The sequence below is a fragment of the Notothenia rossii genome (assembly GCF_949606895.1).
Source record: "Notothenia rossii genome assembly, chromosome: 9".
NCBI classification, from domain to species: domain Eukaryota; kingdom Metazoa; phylum Chordata; class Actinopteri; order Perciformes; family Nototheniidae; genus Notothenia; species Notothenia rossii.
The window spans coordinates 73,750,235-73,768,653 of record NC_136907.1 but is presented as its reverse complement, the minus strand read 5'-3'; the positions used below and the strand labels follow the sequence as shown (position 1 = coordinate 73,768,653).

Sequence of the window (18,419 nt, the reverse complement as noted above, 5' to 3'; positions counted from 1 at the left end):
TTGTTTTAAGGTACTTGTAAATATAGCTTTTAGTTAAATTAAGTGGAGTAAAATGTGTATTTCCCTCTGAAATGTGATGAGGTAGAACTATAGCAGCATAAATTGGAAATACCCAAGTGAAGTGTTATTAGAGTGCATGATTAAATGTACCTGGCTCCATGCCAACACTGATTCTATGTTCTTACACTGCAGTACCACTACTCTGTGATATAATTTACGTGCAGGCCTATTTTCAGGAACACTTCAGTTTTCTTTTCTGAACATGCAATCTCCGAAAATGACGCACGTGGGACAGTTGTTTCTGGAATATACTGCAGTTTATTAATTATAATTCATATGTTATATTACATATTAAAAACACCAAGTAAAAATGGCCACATATATACACAGCAGCAGAAGCAGGAGTTTGGGCCGGACTGAGCAGGACACTGTTGTGCTTTTTAATTTCTACTTGGCTGGGAACAGAACACAGATAATCCTTGTGCTACACACGCCGTATGTGAAACGAAGCCACAGACACTCTGAGTGTTCACCTGGTTTTAGATAGATACCCCTAGTCACCATGACGGGAGAGTGCAGATAGGAAAGTCAGCAAATGTCATTAAATAGTAACTTAAATCTGTTTTTCCCAGTAGTTTAATTTCTCGCCGTACTGTTGTGATGTACAGGTGTACTCCAGGACTCAGTGACATCACTGTTGGGCCTTTTTAGTGGTTAATCAGCCTGGTGTAGGGATGCCAGAAACTGACCGTGATCAAATTCGAAAATCGGAAAGCCCTGGCGAATATTAATCGATTATTCGCCGCCGCCGCCCCCATGGCTTCCTCCAAGTTTACAGTAAAACAAACTGGTGGTGTGACCAATGGCCATTTACAATTATGAATACTATTATTAGCATTAGTCTATATTTTGGTTGAAACTAAGCCAGGAAAAAAAAAAATATATATAAATAAAATCGAATTAAAAAAAATAATTTTCGATTATGAAGACTGTAACGAATATTCGAAAAATCGAATAATCGCTGGCATCCCTAGCCTGTTTATGATTGAACACTTCATCCCAAAAGAGATCATTTGTGTATCAATTAACTACCAATATAAAGAATCCAAAAACTGAGAGAAAAATCTCAATGAATTGAATCGAATTTGTTCTGCGTTAAATAACATTATCTAAACTTTTGTTAAGAAACTCACTTGGTGTTTATTCCGTTTGTCCAGTCGTACACTACACTTTTCCCCAAACATTCCCAGCATTTTCACTAAAATCGTTATATTTGAAACAATTTAGAAGTTGCATGTCTGCGCTAAATTTGTTTACGGTTTTAGTGAAATGCATGTGTTTAGGAAGACGTGAGCATACGACTGAATCAATTAGACTTATAGGCATGTGAGAAAACGGTTTCCTTTTGGGTGAATAATTGATGTACAAATGATATTTCTTGGGGTGAAGTATCTCTTTAAGAACAAATAACATAATACTCTGGGCCTATATAAGACAATAACTTGTTTACACCCAGGGCAGGAAACCAGCTTTGTTGTCTGCCCACTTTTATAATCTTTTGTCAGCCAAATAGATATTTAAAACTTTTTCTAGCACCACACGAGGGTTTGGGGCCAAATGGAGTTCCTAACATACCAGCAGTGGTGGGCTGGTGTTACTTTCCCACGCTGTAAACACCTGATTGATGTACAATATATTTTCGAACAATCTTTGCATTTCTAAAGAGATTTGAGGTTACAACAATTTCAGTCTATCCTTCTATATCATCTAGTGATATTCATGCACAGGTGAGATTAAAGCGTCTATGCACCGTACCTATTTTAAATGTGAACAATCCACTTTCGTGACTCTGCACAAACAACCCCCTTCTTATCTTGTTCCACATTCTGCCATGGTCCACACGTTATACTGTTGTTGACCCTACCTAAAGCATAGTATTGTCATTTAAATGTAGATATAGGCAAGGGTGATCTAACACGACAAATCGGAGAAAAAAGAAAAGAAAAAGATAGCACACATACAGTACACTTGTAACAAAGATCAACATAGAAATAAAAGACAAAAGAATATCAAGAAAGAAACTCCTTCATATGGTAACATAAGATATGGCATATACCATAGAACTAGGCCTAATGAAACTACTCATTCGCCTGGAAAGGAAGGATTTGCAAACACTAAAAGTGGTGAGGTGGTGATATACTTCTGGTCTTTGTAAACATTGTCTATTCTAGGCCTCTGATTCTGATTGGACGGTGGCGACGCTGCCGTTCAGCTCGCCCTGTCCCGTTTGCTCCTGGATGTCCGTCATCTCCCCCACGATGAAGGTGGGCTCTCCTGCTTTGCTATTGGTCGAGACGCTGTCCGGGTGCCTGGACGCCTCATTGGTCAGCGTTGGCTCCTCGTCCAGCCTGCTTGAGATGGACCAGTACAGGTGAGCGTCCAGTCTGGCTGCAGCCAATGAGATATCTCGTGCCGAGCAGGAGGGCGTGGTCACCTTAGGAGAGGGGATGAAGATGTTAGCATTGCAAATATGGCAAGAGAAAGCCTCATCCCCAGTTACATTTCAGTGATGACGTATTTTTGTAGGCCGACCCGGAAGTAAGCTGCGCATGGGTTCCCTCGACAAAAAAAGGGTTTTGGAATATGGTAAAAAATGAGATCTGTGGAAAACGAACCTTTTTCATAAATGCACTTTTTGTTCAGCCGGATAATCTCCACATGTCTACCCAACTTTTATAGTTTTCCAATCATAAATGTAATCGCCAGTAGCAAAATGCTAACATTATGCTATAAACTAACTACAGCCGATTACAGCAGGGTTGCACGACTTCAACGTCATGCCAACTTAGGATCGATATTAAAAAATACATATTAATAATTTTACAAGTTGAATCGTTTGTTTTAACAGTTTGCAGGAGGCAGGTACTTGCTCTCAAGCCGAACAGGGCAAACTAACTTAGCGGGAGTGTTTTCGTGTTCGGCGTAATGACGTACGATGGCATCGACAACTTCTGTAGTCCTATTCAGCCACTTGGTAACAACCATCGTTTCTCAGACACGTAAACTCTTCAAGAATCACCAGTGGGGTCACTGCTGATGTGTTTAATGTCGTAGAACAAAACACGATCCGTCTCTTAAATGTGTCTCAACCACAGACCTTATTTCCAGCTATTTTCCAAAGATATGTTCAAAAAACCCGTTGACTCTGAGACGAGGGAACCGGAAGTGGTAAAATGCTGACTCACTTCCGGGTTTTAGGACCCGTTCCTGCACCACTCTATACATGACATTTTTATTTAGCTGACATTATTACCCAAAGTGACTTGTCTGTGCATTGAATCATGAACAGACAAACTCCAAATAGCAAGAATCGTGCAGGTATATTAGCTATCAATACGCCAACAACAATTGTAAGAGCTACAAAATAAGACAAACCTTTCTGAGTGTCACACACAGAAGTTTAAAAAAAAACATGTTTTACCAAAGGTGCAGTAGAAAGAGGTTTTCAGTTTGCGTGTAAGACATCAAATATTTAGTTGTGTGTGATCAGGAGCTTTTTATTATATGTTAAGTGTCTTCTTCTTATTGTATAACTGGATAGGCATAGGTTATAAAAGCTCTGCTGTGTGGCGTTGGTCCATGCTGTGCTTGTCCCTACCAAAATAAACATGAAATAAATGCTTCAGTTCGACTTCCTGCATTTCCCAGCATGCATTTCACCAACCTCAAGAGAACAAGCGTGAGAATTCAGCTGTCGGTTATACACTACATGTAGGTGGAGACAGGAATAGGGATAACAGCTCCACTTGTTCCAGGTTTTCTTACTGAAAAACTTGTGGTTGTAGAATAACGATTGCGTTTTCTGAGAAAATTATTGTGATTCTTCAAAAGGATGTTGAAAAAACTCCCTGACAGACTCTGTTTATAGTTGTCGTTCTTAGACAGTAGGGCACTTCACTATCCAACGACATTAAATACCATCATCTAGAGGCGTTACACTCTAGAGCAGTGGTTCCCAACCTGGGGGGCGCCAAAGACCACAGGGGGGGGGCGCCAAAGACCACATGGGGGGGCGCCAAAGACCACAGGGGGGGCGCCAAAGACCACAGGGGGGGCGCCGTCCTGTATTTTCTTCATACGGGAATCCAAATGAATTAATCCTGAGTCCAATAACCATCAAAGTCACTCCAATAGTGCTCCTTAATTACGCTTTCATCCTCCTTTAACAAAATACTTCACATTCATCCAGTTTGTAACAGTAGTTGTAGCATTTTGAGAGTTTTAAACTTTAATTACCACAGTTGCGCCCCCCCCCTTTGTGTGTGTGTGTGTGGGGGGGGGGGGCGCGACTTCCAACAGGAGTCATTTGGGGGGGCTCTTGGGAAAAAAGGTTGGGAACCCCTGCTCGAGAGCTGTAATGAATAGTCAACAACTTGGTTAGTTGATAGCAAAAAGTAAATTTTTGTGCAAAACGGCTGCTCTTAAAAATGTACTTGTCTTGCTTTCTCCGTGAGATTATATGTTTGGGTTTTGGAATAACAAAGAAAGACATTTAAAGACATCACCTTGGACTTCGAGTGTACGGGATGGACATTTTTTACTTTTTTCTGTCATTTTGATAACTTAAATCGGTTCATGCAGAAGATATCCAGCAGGTAAATAAATAATGAAAATAATGGTTGATTGCAGATTTAATTCACATGCTTCTCAAAATGTTAACTCTGACGGTATGTATGAGAGAACTCGTAGCCCAGCTGCTGTTATTGATCTGAACCTCTTAAAGTTTTGATAAACCCTCCTGTAGTTTGTCCCCAGTTTTGAAAGACGTTACCTCAAAGGTGTGATGAAAGGCTCCGTAGTCGATGTCGAAGAAGCCCTCTGCCAGAAGCATCATGGGGCTGAACCTGTGACCCCACATCACCTCGTCCGCTAGGTAGGAGCTCCTCGCCTGGCACGTCATGCCTGCACAGAGACCAGCATACTGATGAGTACACACATTCACTAATGCTTATGACTAGAGATGTCCCGATCCGATCACGTCATCGGGGATCGGAGCCGATCACGTGATTTTCAAAAGATCGGAATCGGGAGGAAAAAAATCGGGGATCGGGATTTTTTTTAATTTTTTTTTTTATAAATACTTTTTTTAAAATTTTGTATTCAATGTTACAAAACAAAAATGACCATGTCCAAGTCTTAAAGTCATCCTGAGGCCTTAGTTCTGGTTTCAAATTACACAACATCATGTATGTGTTGCTTCTTTGGGGCTTGTTTTCATAGACCTGGTTGCTTATGTCTCTCAAATCTGGCAACAGAGTGGGCGCAGTGTCTAATTGTAGCAGTAAGCTAACGAGTACTGAAAGCTTTATTTTGTTTTGATCCAATGCTGCACAACTGAACTGATCCAATGCTGCTGTGAAACAAAGAAGCTATATCCATGTTGGATAGAATATCCAAATTAAATAAAAAAATAACCTTAAGGGACAACTTGAATGCTTTTTTTTCTCTTAATGCATTGCATAAAGATCTGATCGGGAAAAATCGGTATCGGCAAATTGTCAAAATCAAATGATCGGAATCGGATCGGGAGCAAAAAAAGGTGATCGGGACATCCCTACTTATGACTCATTCAGACCCTTGTGTTGCATACGATGAAGGAACAGGGCAGAAAGTCAAAGTCAAACACACCAAGAGGCAATTCATTTAATCTCAATATGAATATTCTATAGTCTCTTCTTTGTTACTCTGCGCCGCACTCTGACTCAGATAATCAATATTTGGAGTAGGCAGAGACTCTACCTTTACCTCGTGGAAGACGCATTATGAATAGCTTTGGCTGTTCCTGCCAAAAAGCGAGGAACAGTTAGGTCCCAGAATGAATTGGACATAAGACAATATGAGAAGGGGAAACTATAACAAGAGATAAACACAGGCCATCTAAGTCTTCCATTGTAACTTCCTGATTTGTTTCTGACAGACTCTGTTTATAGTTCACTATCCAACAACATTAAATACAATCATAAATATAACAGAGGCGTTAAACTCTAGAGCTGCCAACAACTTGTTTAGCTGATAGAGAAAGTAACATCTATTTATTATTGAGATTAATAAATAAAAGAAAGAACATTTTCATGTCAGAAAATGCTGCTCTTAAATATTGACTTTTGTTGCCGTCCCTGTATTTTTATCTAAACGTTTTGGACTGTCAAAGCAAGGGTCTTGATTAACGGGATGGATCTTGTTTACTGTGTTCAGTAATTTGTAGAATTGGTAGAAGATAATCGTCATAATAAATTGAATGAAAATAATTGATAGTTTCAGCCCTCTGTATCTCTGCTTTTGAATGTGTAATCGTTGAGGAGATCAATGAGCAGAGATAACTCGTAGCCCAGCTGCGGTAAATGCTTTTCCCAATCAATATTCTTTGAATCCAGACCTCCTTAAAGTTTTAATAAATTGTCTTTTTAAAAAAACTCCGTAGCCTGTGGGGTGTTTGGAGCTTTAGTAAACAAAGTGTGACTAACAGTGAGATGGTTCAAAAGGGGGTCAGTGTCGTGTTCAGGGGCAGATGAGTATTTACTGTGACACACACACACACACACACACACACACACACACACACACACACACACACACACACACACACACACACACACACACACACACACACACACACACACACACACACACACACACACACACACACACACACACACACACACACACACACACACACACACACACACACACACACACACACACACACACACACACGCACACGCTGATGTTGGGATGTGGATAGTTCCACTGGCTGTAACACTTTTTAATCTCCTCCTTACACAGAGATTTTAAATGAGTGATGGGAAAATACAGTTTGAGAACAGATAATACACCACAGGAGAACGCTTGCTCCAGTGATTACCATCCAGTTTTATTTCCTTTAATATAACGTAGTCACATATACCATATCTAAACATATGTATAAGTATATTCCCCAACGACATCAGGCTCTCAAGCTTCCCGAAAGCCTGAAGAGACATATAGAGGTTTTAAAGAGATGTTTCTTTTGATCTAAACTCAGACATCCTGGAAGGGGTCATTTAATTGTTCTAATGGACAGCTTTGGACGGGGTTTGCTTTCTGTAAAACAGTGAAGGTGGTACAGTAATATCAGACAGCTGTATCTACAATATGAATTCCCTAATGCTCTATACGTGTTGTCGCAGCCGAACATGCATTTAGAAAAAAGAGGCTGTTACAATTTAACAGTTATATTAAATTGCATTTAACATTATTTGTAATTTAGAATATGATATTATATTTCAAATAACCAACACTCATATTAAACCCATGAGTAATACAAAAAAGGGTTAATGGTGATAGTCATATGGATTATCCCTATATCATTATCAGCTCAATGTATTATTTGTTCTACAATTGTTAGTGTTCATTTAGATCGCAGTCATTTTTACAACGAAATGTTTCTGTTTACCTCATTTTCATTTTCCTTTGTTTACTTCGGTAACACAGTGACATCACTATGTAACACTCTCGCTTCTTTTGGCTTGCACTCCAACTAATTGTACGTGATAGGCTAAGAGGCGGGGCATCTCTAAGCGGTTGACCAATCACAATAGAGCCGGCCAGATAACCAATCAGAGCAGACTGGGCTCTGGTTTCAGACAGAGGGTGACAAGTGGTGCTGCAGCACAGTCAGTATGAGACAAATAAAGAGCTTTTTGAACATTAAAGCATGGAGACATGTCCCAGTAGAGACACTGAATACTGATATAAACCTGAACATGAATATAATGGGCCCCTTCAAGGGGAAATGGTTAACCCAAGGACAGATGGATTATGTCGTTTGCGTTCCTATTACTTCATAACTATTTTTGTCCCATTCCTCACCGGTAGCCTCCACCATTCCCTCCAGGATGACCACGATCTCAAAGTCCTCCTTCTGCAGCTGGGACTGAGACATGTCCCAGAACGGGGAATTTGAGTCGATCTCATGGGAGATGACCAGCGGAGAGACCAGGAAGAGACGATCATCGCCCGTCTCAAAGCCCACGCTGATGTCCGTCTGGTCCAGAGGGATGAACTCACCTGGAGGAGACGAGAAAAAACCGGAGGAGACGAGATAAGGAAAGGAAGGGATTCTCTCTTTATCAATAAGTTAAGATCAGCATAACCACAGGCAGCTCTCTAAATCTGGATCATCAAAAAGCCGGTTAATATCAAATCTGCTTAGGTGAAAGGGGAATAATTATGATTTTGAAATGCACTCAAAAGGAAGTACACATATCTTTTTAAGAGTTCTATAATTAGATAGTAGCTTCACACGTTGCATTGTCAGAAGTAGCATTAGCTTTTGTAGTAGTCCTAGTAATCTATATCATTTTGCACTCAAAGCTTTTATTACGGTTTTTAAATGAAGCTTTGATGGCCTTTCATCTACTTTCATGACATTATCATCCTTATAAAAAGTAATTTTTGGAATATAAATCTAATTGATGTCGCTGTTGATACAGGTATTCAACTCGGTTTTTTTTACCACAGTGAAAATGTTGTTTCTGAGAAGCCTGTAAATATAGAATAAAGCAGATCAATTCTTGAGGTAAAAATGTAAACTATAGTGTCACATGTTTTAAGTTTGGGTGATAAGTAAAACTTTATTTTTTTCAATACATTTAAACACTATGGAGTTAGTTTAGAAATGTGTATCACTAAGTCAGAAACAATCCTCATAGCCAACACTAGTTAAATAAATATTGTAAAACATAGGACAATGATAATATAGGAGTATAACTGTATCTGCAACTTTACAGAAGAACCAAGTGAAAACATAGATCAGGAATGAGAATTTCAACAATATATATATTTCCCAAAGATATTGAAGTGACTGTTATTTGTATATATTGATTGTTGTGCTTTTATTTATGTCTTAATGTGTGCATATGTATACATGTGTCTGTTCATTGTGTTTATATATGGATATACATATTTCTAAATATATTTGTATTTTTGTATTTGGGATTGTGGGAAACGGTATTCCGATCTCTCTGTCTGTACACACAAACTGAAATTTGACTTTGACTTGAATATAAATACAGCGTTAAACTGTCATTACGGCCCTTATTAGCAGCGAGTAAATGTGACTTTATGATAGTTAATTCTCTTGCAGCCTCACCCTCCTGGGTCTGTTTGGACTTGATGAGTTTGGCCCTCATGTTGGCCCCTACGATGTGGGAGCTGCGCAGGTCGCCCACCCTGAACATCAGGCAGAGCTTGTCGTCTCTCAGAGAGATGACGGCGTGTTTGGAGAACACCAGAGTCTCCGCTCGCTTGTTGGGCTGCGAGATCTTCACAAACATACAGCCCACCTGCACAGAGAGGGGGAGGGGGAGGCAACACTCTCAACAAACTGGAAGAAAAACCGAGGATTATTGTACTGTAGAAACAAAGGCATCCCTTGTCTTTCCAAAAATAACAGACAAAATGAGTGCTGATTACAAACGCTCGTCCATATTTAAAAAAAGAGCTGACTATTTCCAGTTCTCAGCGTTAAAACAGTGACTCTTGAATTAACCTCAGAATCAATATTTGTTAATATGAATAGTAAAACAGCTCAGTGCTAATATGGCATCTTTCCAGATTGCAAGCCTGCATAAACATGATTCTGTGTGTGGATTCATCCTCATCAAAAGAGTGCTTACTACTTGGAAAACATGGAGCTCTGTCAGCACTTTCCAAGTAAATATTCTTTATCAGGAGGCCCACCATCTGCACCCGATTGGTGTCATTTTGTCTGCATGAGCTAACAGGAGGCCTCCCTCGAATCAAAGAGACTCTGATCAAACCATTTTGTAATTTGTTTTATCTTATTACCAGGCATTTCAGAAAGGTGGGTTTTTCCCAAATGACATGTTATCATTTGAACATTAAACTAAGAATCTAAAATGTGATTTGAACGCTTTTTAGTTTCCTTTAATCTGTGTTAAAGCAGGCTATGTGTTAGACAAACATCTGCACACATAAGTATTAGATAGTCCTCACTAGGGTCAGCAAAAAGCTCAGTGTCAGTAAGACGTGTTTTTAAAGATCATGCCCTGTCATTTTAGGCATAGGCGGATTTTGCGGGGGGGCAGGGGGGGCATTGCCCCCCCTAGTGGCTGAAATATGTTACAGCATTACTACGTCTAAAACTGTTCCAATACAAATATTTCTTTATATCAATATTCTAATAGATGTGATATAATGATTGTTACAATACAAATCTGAATAATATCATGTTTTGTCTGAAATAATTTCATTTTTGAGCAGCCGAATGTTGTGACGTGTGTGTGTGAAGTATGAGGTTAAGGGCAAGTTCCCTTGCTTTTTTTTTGCATACAAGTGATTCAGCTATTGTTTTACAATAATTAGCAGTAGGCCTAATGAGTATGCAGCGATTTTTAAAATGTCCAATTTCTGTGACGTTTAAGGCGTCTACTTCTGCACTAAGTAGGACACTGGTTAATAATATTGTAGCGTGTTCAAGTAACCAAGGGATATAGTAGTTATCAAATAAGTATAAGATGTGCACAGTTATGTTTTACAGTTATGTAAGGCACTGTTGTTGGGGGGAGAGACCGCCTCTTCCATATGAGTGTGTGTGTGCGGCGGGCATGAGGCGTGCATGACGGGACGAGTTGTGTTCGTATGTGGAAAAAGTCATACTCAGTGCGGTGAGCGCTGGCTTTATTCCTACTGTATCCGTAGCACCCCACGCAATAGTTGGGACTGTGTACTGACGTCAGTAAAAAAGTTTGCCCCCCCCCAAGTGCAAATGTCAAACTCCGCCTATGATTTTAGGTTTATAACAAAATATTAAACATTTGATTAAGAAGTGAAATTCTAGATATAAGTAAAGTCTAATAGCCTCAAAATCTAATACCTGGGTAAAATGTACAAGGGAGAAACATCGTATTTCCTTAAATTAACACAATAATCATCTTTATCTTTAATATTTATCACAATGCATAAAACCTTCAACATAATCCCAATTGATGTAAACTATTATTTGATCTGTTTATGTGTTGCACTGTTGGAGGAACCTGTGACCTAAGATGTTCTTTGTCATAGCTACACTGTAGCTTTGCACGTATGACAATAAAAGCCTTGAAACTTGAAACCATCTGATCATATTCGCTACACATTGATAATCCTTTCTGTCCATGGTTCCCCTCTCCGGCTCACCATGAAGGCGTTGACCATGGACCCCAGGATGGCCTGCAGCAGCAGCAGCATGGTGCCGACTGGACACTTGTCTGTGATGACACGGTGGCCGTATCCGATGGTGGTCTCCGTCTCGATGGAGAAGAGGAAGGCGGAGATGAAGCTGTTGACGTTGTGGACACACGGCGTCCACGTATCATCCTCCAGATGGTCCAGATCCCCCCTTTGAGAGGATAGAAAGGAGTGAGAGAAGGGAAGTGGGGAGGGTGACAAAGTGGGTGTCAAGAGGTAAAAAATAGAGAGCGAGAAGATTTATATTGTTAGAACAGAATTGCAGAAATATGACGACTTGTCTCTCACTTTATATTTACAATCAGCTCCTTCCTGTAATGACTAAGGACTCATCCTCGTATTAACTAGACTTTTATGCTGTCACTTTTTGTTGATGCTGCAAAAGCCTACTTCTTCCATCATATATCATATCGTATTTCATGACACGCAGCATCTTCCCTCTGCTGGTTTATAACTCCTGAGCCACGGAGAGTCTGCAGATTTTCTCTCAAACTACTCGCTAATGTGTTTTATTAACACAGCCAGAGAGGGAGGGCTCATTAATGAAAGTGGTGTTAGGGAATTTATATAAAATACGACTTGTATTGACCTGTGTTGGTGACCGAGGAATAGCGACAGCTCTCTGGCACGGCTTAAGGTGGCCTGTAATTGATATCAGGAGGTCGCGATTTTACGAGACGGATACGTTAGCTAATTAGAGCGAAGATCCAGCAGACACATCTAGGGAGGAGGTAGCACATGACGAAATACACTGTAATATTAATACTGCTTTGTCATCTGATTTTTGGCTGAAAAGTGGGGGGGGGGATTTTTTCCCTGCGTTGCAGAATATGTTGCAATACTGATCACTCTCTCAGCATCACCCTCCATCTTTCAGCAATTAAAAAGGGAGTGTTGCCTCGTGATAATTGCATTAAAGGACATTTTGTGGACTATCATTAAATATTTGCTTTCTTGACGAGAGTTTGATGAAAAGATTAGTACCGCTCTTATATCCATTCATTAGGTATCAAGCTACATCTAGGAGACCTTAGCTTAGCTTAGCATGAAGACTAGAAACGGCAAGCCTGTGTCTGCAAAATAGTCTTACTACAAGCACGACTGAAATTCAAAAGTGAAAACTCATCAATCATTCATTTAACAATTAGTTTTTTGAATGGAATAAAACTAGACTGACAATTACCTGGCTGTAGCTACATATGTATCTTTCCTACTTGAAGAGTGGTATTTTCTAACTCTTGGATAGGAAGCAAAAAGGCAAATAAAATGTCAAACCATTCATTTAGGTAACAAGCAGGAGGATGGGGAGAAAAGCAGAAAGAACACAGATGAGGAAAGCCCTGTTTTTGGTCATACATTTGTTTTTATTAAAATGTTAAAGTCAAGCAAATACTATTGTAATGTTGAGCTATATGACTTTTGATTAACTAAAGACATTCTACATACTCCTCTATGGCTCAGGATAAAAAAACATAACAATTCAAATGTGCTTCTTCCAACCTGTGTCTCCAATATCTTACCTTAAATAGGCTATGAGGTACCAGATGGCCCCGAAGAAGAGCCACGTGACGGCGTAGGCCATGACGAAGACGAAGAGCGAGGAGCGCCAGTTGAGGTCGACCAGCGTGGTGAAGATGTCGGTCAGGTAGCGGTAAGTCTCCCGCATGTTGCCGTGCGACACGTTACAACGACCGTTCTTCTCCACGTAGCGCTGTCTCTTACGCCGAGCCCGGGCTGGTGGAGAAACAATGTGGTTAGCAGTTAGCAATAGAGAGATCGAAATGGTCCCACATGCAGAGCACACAGTGACATGTGTTCTCTGCTTTTAACCCATCCTAGTACCAGGAGTCTAGTACTAGGAGCAGAGGACAGCTATTGCACAGTGCCCGGGGAGCAATGGGAGTGAGGGGGGAATGGGGGTGTCCGGTGCCTTGCTCAAGGGCACCACGGCAGGGCAGGAGGTGAAATGGGACCTCTCCAAGTAGCAGTCCACACTCCATATTTTAGGTCTGGTCGGGGACTTGAACCGGCGACCCTACGGCTCACAGTCCAAGCCCCTACTGACTGAGCCAATGCCGTACTGGATGTATGTGGGCTTTAGTGCTCACTTTCATAACCCTATGTTCCAAGAAACCCGTTCAAGCCCTTCACAATACTTAAAAAAATGGACACAGGGTTCCCTTTCTACATTACTGAAACAGTTTCAGTGTTTGAAGATAAAACTCTGTCTGCAGTGAAAGGATAAGAGAGATTTGAAGATAAACAGAGGAAGGTGCCAGGGGAAAGAATTACTCAGAGGAAAGCCAGCCTGCTGAATAACAGAAATCAAAACAGACAGGTGAGGAAAATAAAGGAGAGGAAATACGACGGAGGAGAACACAATCAAACGCTCAGAGACGAAAAGCTACAACTTTGATATTACACATAAACGATACAAAACTAATCTATATTTGTTGCCATATTAAGATTTAAAGGGATAGTTTTGCCCCTCTTTGCCCTTGCTATGAAAATGTCACGATTCTTGTGTTGTGTCCCGTTTTTAGTTTTGTGTGTCTGGTAGTGGGTGTTTTTCTGTTCTCCTTGTCATGTTTTCCTCCCTGTGTATTGTCTGGTCGTTCTCCCTGGCCCTTTCTCATTTCTCTAACTCCCCTCCTTGACTCCTATCCTCGAGACTTAGTCCCGCCCACAGGAGATGCGAGCGGAGGAGCCGAGGAGGGGAACCGAGGAGAGAGGAGGGGAAGCAGCAGGCGGTTAGAGAAATGAGAACTCCTCTCCTCTGAGCGGTAATTTTAAAGAGACGTCCATTAATGATGACAGGAGGCACAGCAGCCCTCTGTCTCATGGACAGATGTTTTCATGACCACTTATTTATTTACTTTTAATTAATTGACAGTGCAGTATAATGAGACAATAACAGGCTACAGATGCGGACACACACACACACACTCTCATAATAACGTAACACAATCAGAGACTGGATATATCCGCCCCTCTCTCTGGTCGCTACAATGAGGAAAATAAATTAAGGGCCAAAAGTTTTATTTTCAAGTATTAAAAGTAAGCAGAGGACACCAAACCAACTGAGACCTGTCTGTCCGCTGCATCCATCCATACACACACACACACACACACACACACACACACACACACACACACACACACACACACACACACACACACACACACACACACACACACACACACACACACACACACACACACACACACACACACACACACACACACACACACACACACACACCTCCTAAACCAGGCTACAGCCGTTGTGTATTTTATTATGTGAAGCACTAAATGGTTTTAGAAAAATATCGACTCTTTGTTTGTAGATATCTACTAAACTAAAGCAAATAAAGAGAGTACGCCTGTTATACTGAGCGATATATATTTTACACACTGCTCTGCTTTCTCCACGGACCTCACAGCTGTTCTCACTGTAAACATCGCGTCGCGATGAAAGCAGTTAATAAAATAATATCCAGGGGATGCATGCAGAGCTGTCATTGGCTGAGATAAGTCCGGCTGTGCGTCACGACTCTTTGAAACATCTCTGTTCCCGGAAATGCATCCGCGAAGGAGCCGTGGAGGAGCCGTGGAGGACCCATCAGTGTATCCTCGGTTATAGCTCCTCCAGAGAGCCTCCTCGATGCTCGATCCTCGGTCCTCGAAGTGCATTTAGAGAAACGAGATGTCCTTCAACATGGCGCGCTGAAATTCATTTCCGGGTCACTACCGGAGGACCGAGGAGTCGAGGAGGGGGATTTGATGAAATGAGAAAGGGCCCCTGTGTTTTCCTGTCTGTCGTTAGTTTCCCTGGTGTGTCTAATTTCCTGATTGTTTTCACCTGTCACCCCTTCTGTGTCTCCTGTGCTCATCAGCGTCAGTCCCGCCCCTGATTGTTCCCACCTGTGTCTTGTTACCCTGTGTTTAAATTCCCCTGTCTCCCAGTGTTCAGTGTCTGTTCGCTTGTGTCTCTTGTCATGTTCAGGTCTATGCGTTTGGTCTATTGCCACAGTCAGGTCTATGCTCTCTTTGTGCTATTGAAAAGTGTTGTTCCTCACCACGTGAGCGATTTTCATTTTGTTCTTATTTCTTTTGTCATCTCAACCTGAGATTCAATAGTGACTTTTTTGTTCATCTTGCCTGCTTTTGGAAAAATAAAGTATCTTACCAATACTTTACCTCTGTCTCCCGGGTCGTACAATTGGGTCCTACCTCCTAAGTGCCTGAGTTCTTAACAGAAAAACACTTCCTGCATGTAGATATTTTTGTATACATGGAAAAAATAAAAGTCCTTGCCCTTTGACTGCTCTTTTAGAAAGTTACACCAAACTGAACATCTGCCCTTGTTGTTCTACAAAGGTCTGCTTTATAGCTTCATCTCATCAGAAGCTCATCTTATTTTTGTGATCCGGGGAAGGTATCCTCCCACAAAAATAATGAGCGTCCCATGCCTTAATTAGCAGTGACTTTAGAGTCATAGGTCTTTCACAAAGTTCTACTGCAAAGTGGAGAGAAACTGAAGCAAAGAAAGGGCAATACTATTGGAGAAAACTAATGAAAAAAGTTGTGCAAATCTGTCAAACCGCTGATGGGTGCTCCACAGCGGCACGGTCCAATAAGAGAGCATTGATTGACGTTGATCCAGACGCTTGAGGAAGTGAATTAGAAACCAAAGGGGGTCGATAATGACATACTAGCAAACTTTCTTAAGTTTTCGAAAGACTCAACTGAAGACATAACTTTCTTGAAACATTTACCTCATCATGAATCGTATCCATAAAAAGTGTGGTTTCTGTTCTGCCTTAATCTGTCATGTTTTTTTTATATAATCTTTTGTCATTATCCTTTACTCCAATGTACTATTTGCATTGTGTTTGCTGTAGCACTTGAAACTTGATTCACTGAACACTGTAATGTGGATTTGTCTTTTCTTAACTTAGCATCTTGTACTTTTTTTCAGTGACAAATAAATTATACTTGGAAGACCTGTAAATGTATCTTTTCTTTTCTTTTCCACGCAGAGCCACTCACCCCAGCCGAAGCGTCCCCTCTCCTTCTCCTGCACGACCTTCTTCCTGGGCTCATTGGCTTGGGCATTTCGCTCCGCCAACTTGGCCTGGAAAGACCTGTTGACCTTGGCTAACAGCGGAGGTGTTGATGGCGTCTCCGTGGTGACGATTTGGCCCAATTCCTCAGATAGGTTGAAGACTCCGGTGGCGTCGGCGGCCACCTCCACATCATCCCCTTCCCCCTTCTCCTCCACAGGGAGCGAAAGAGAATCCGGGAGGGAGGAGAACACTGAGTTCTCCAGCGCCATGGCCTAGTGTTTGTTTGTGTGTGTGTGTGTGTGTGTGTGTGTGTGTGTGTGTGTGTGTGTGTGTGTGTGTGTGTGTGTGTGTGTGTGTGTGTGTGTGTGTGTGTGTGTGTGTGTGTGTGTGTGTGTGTGTGTGTGTGTGTGTGTGTGTGTGTGTGTGTGTGTGTGTGTGTCAAGTGTCAAGTGTATTAGCGTGTTATTGATATCCTTCCTATGGCAGACTCTGTCCAGAGGCTATTGATTGGATCATTTGTTTGCTTGACTGAAGCCTGGAACATAAGAGAAGAACACAACGATCAAATTAAATCCTCTATCTAAGTAACTGTTGTGCTGTCGCTCTGATTCACTTGCAATGATTTTTAAAGAGACATATACTATATTACTGCAGGAGCTTTTCAGATCCATGGCTCCTTTAACTCCTCTTAGGATACTATTATCTTGTCTACATAAACAACAAGGCCTTGAGCTTCTGTGTTGCTCTCCATACAGAACTGACTTCCTGTCTCTGCCTGTTTCATAATTTCCCCCTTTTTAAATGCCAAATAAGCACACAAATAAATATAGATATAAATAAAGAAGTCAATCACAATGTTTGAGGTTGATATTGCATAGTTTTGCCAGTAACACATAAAAGTACAATTTGTATATATATATTGTTATGAAAGATAGACTAATCCTGTAGCAGTGTGACATATGCACTCCAACACTTTCCCTGTTTAGCACGTTTCATAAAGCGCCTTGGGGTTAGTGTGCGTGTGTGCGTGCGTGTGTGTGCACCTCCTGCTCTGTTTTAATGTGGATGGTTAAGGCCTGCTGAGATACCTTACATAAGTCCCATATGAATATCTGAAATATTTATGTGTACATGATGTTTCTCTGACATTTAGCACAGTAAACCCGACTCTACACCTCTTTAGCCTGACATGATGTGAGTCTATTTGGGAAATTTGGAGATGCACGCAAGAGAAGACGGAGGGTGACAATTAAGATGACGCACTACGCCTGACAGATGGATCAGAAATAGCCTTGACGAGTGTCTGTTAGCCAGCCAACAAGCTACAGAAACCAATAGCGTGGATTAATAGCAGCTAATAATGAATAACCTCTTACCTGCTCAGTGTAGCAACTTGTAGGAACCAGGATTGGGCAGATTGTTATTATCATAAGAAAAACGAAAATCCGGTCCAAAAGCGAACCGAGAGTGGTTCAATGACATCCATTTCTGGTGTTTACCAGCGACGCAGCTTCAGTCCACTGCTGTTCGCTTTTTTCCAGGAAAACAAAGAGAGCACCTCGATCCGACCACTGAGACGAGTAGACGAAAAAGAGCGAAAAAATGAATCGTAAAAATGAAAAACCATCGGCTAAATGAACCCAGGTGAATCTATCACGGCATCTGGAGGACATGTGTCGGACAGTGGATGTGTGAAATGGTGGCAACAGGATAACCAAGCAGTGTAGAGAGCTCCATCCTCGGTGCATCTGATGGAGGCGGTCAGGTGTGGACTGCCGAGCGGCGGAGGATGCTGTCATCAGCCCAGCCCCTACCGAGCCGCAGCCTGCAGACGGTCCGCAAACAGACCTCTACACGCAGCTCAGAGAGGAGAAGTCCCAGAGGCTCTTTATGAAACAATGTTTTGTTATTTTCTACCAATAGGCCTAAGTGGTTCAATGCATATTTGTGTGGTTCTTCTTAATAATGATGCTGATATCCAGTGGTGTAATTGAACTAAGTATGTATATCTTAATAAACATTTTGAGGTTCTTTTGTCAAAATAAGTGGTTCAATGCGTGT

General features: G+C 41.3%; 1 protein-coding gene across 1 annotated transcript; it reads right to left on the bottom strand.

Annotated features, from left to right (window-relative positions):
- Positions 1-301: 301 nt before the first annotated feature.
- kcnj9 (potassium inwardly rectifying channel subfamily J member 9) lies at positions 302-18,323 on the bottom strand. Its single transcript, XM_079651393.1, has 8 exons — positions 17,735-18,323; positions 16,342-16,893; positions 12,810-13,023; positions 11,239-11,440; positions 9,191-9,383; positions 7,909-8,106; positions 4,832-4,962; positions 302-2,494 (listed from the first exon to the last, which is right to left on the bottom strand). Exons 2-8 carry the CDS (start codon positions 16,625-16,627, stop codon positions 2,228-2,230), a joined length of 1,491 nt encoding a protein of 496 aa, XP_079507519.1. The 5' UTR covers positions 16,628-16,893; positions 17,735-18,323; the 3' UTR covers positions 302-2,227.
- Positions 18,324-18,419: the final 96 nt, after the last annotated feature.

Coding starts and splice junctions, on each gene's coding strand:
- kcnj9 (XM_079651393.1), bottom strand. CDS start 16,627: ATGGCGCTGGAGAACTCAGTGTTCTCCTCCCTCCCGGATTCTCTTTCG. Junction 9,384..11,238: donor CCATGGTCAACGCCTTCATG/GTGAGCCGGAGA, acceptor CTCTCTGTGCAG/GTGGGCTGTATGTTTGTGAA. Junction 8,107..9,190: donor GTCCAAACAGACCCAGGAGG/GTGAGGCTGCAA, acceptor CGTCTCCTCCAG/GTGAGTTCATCCCTCTGGAC.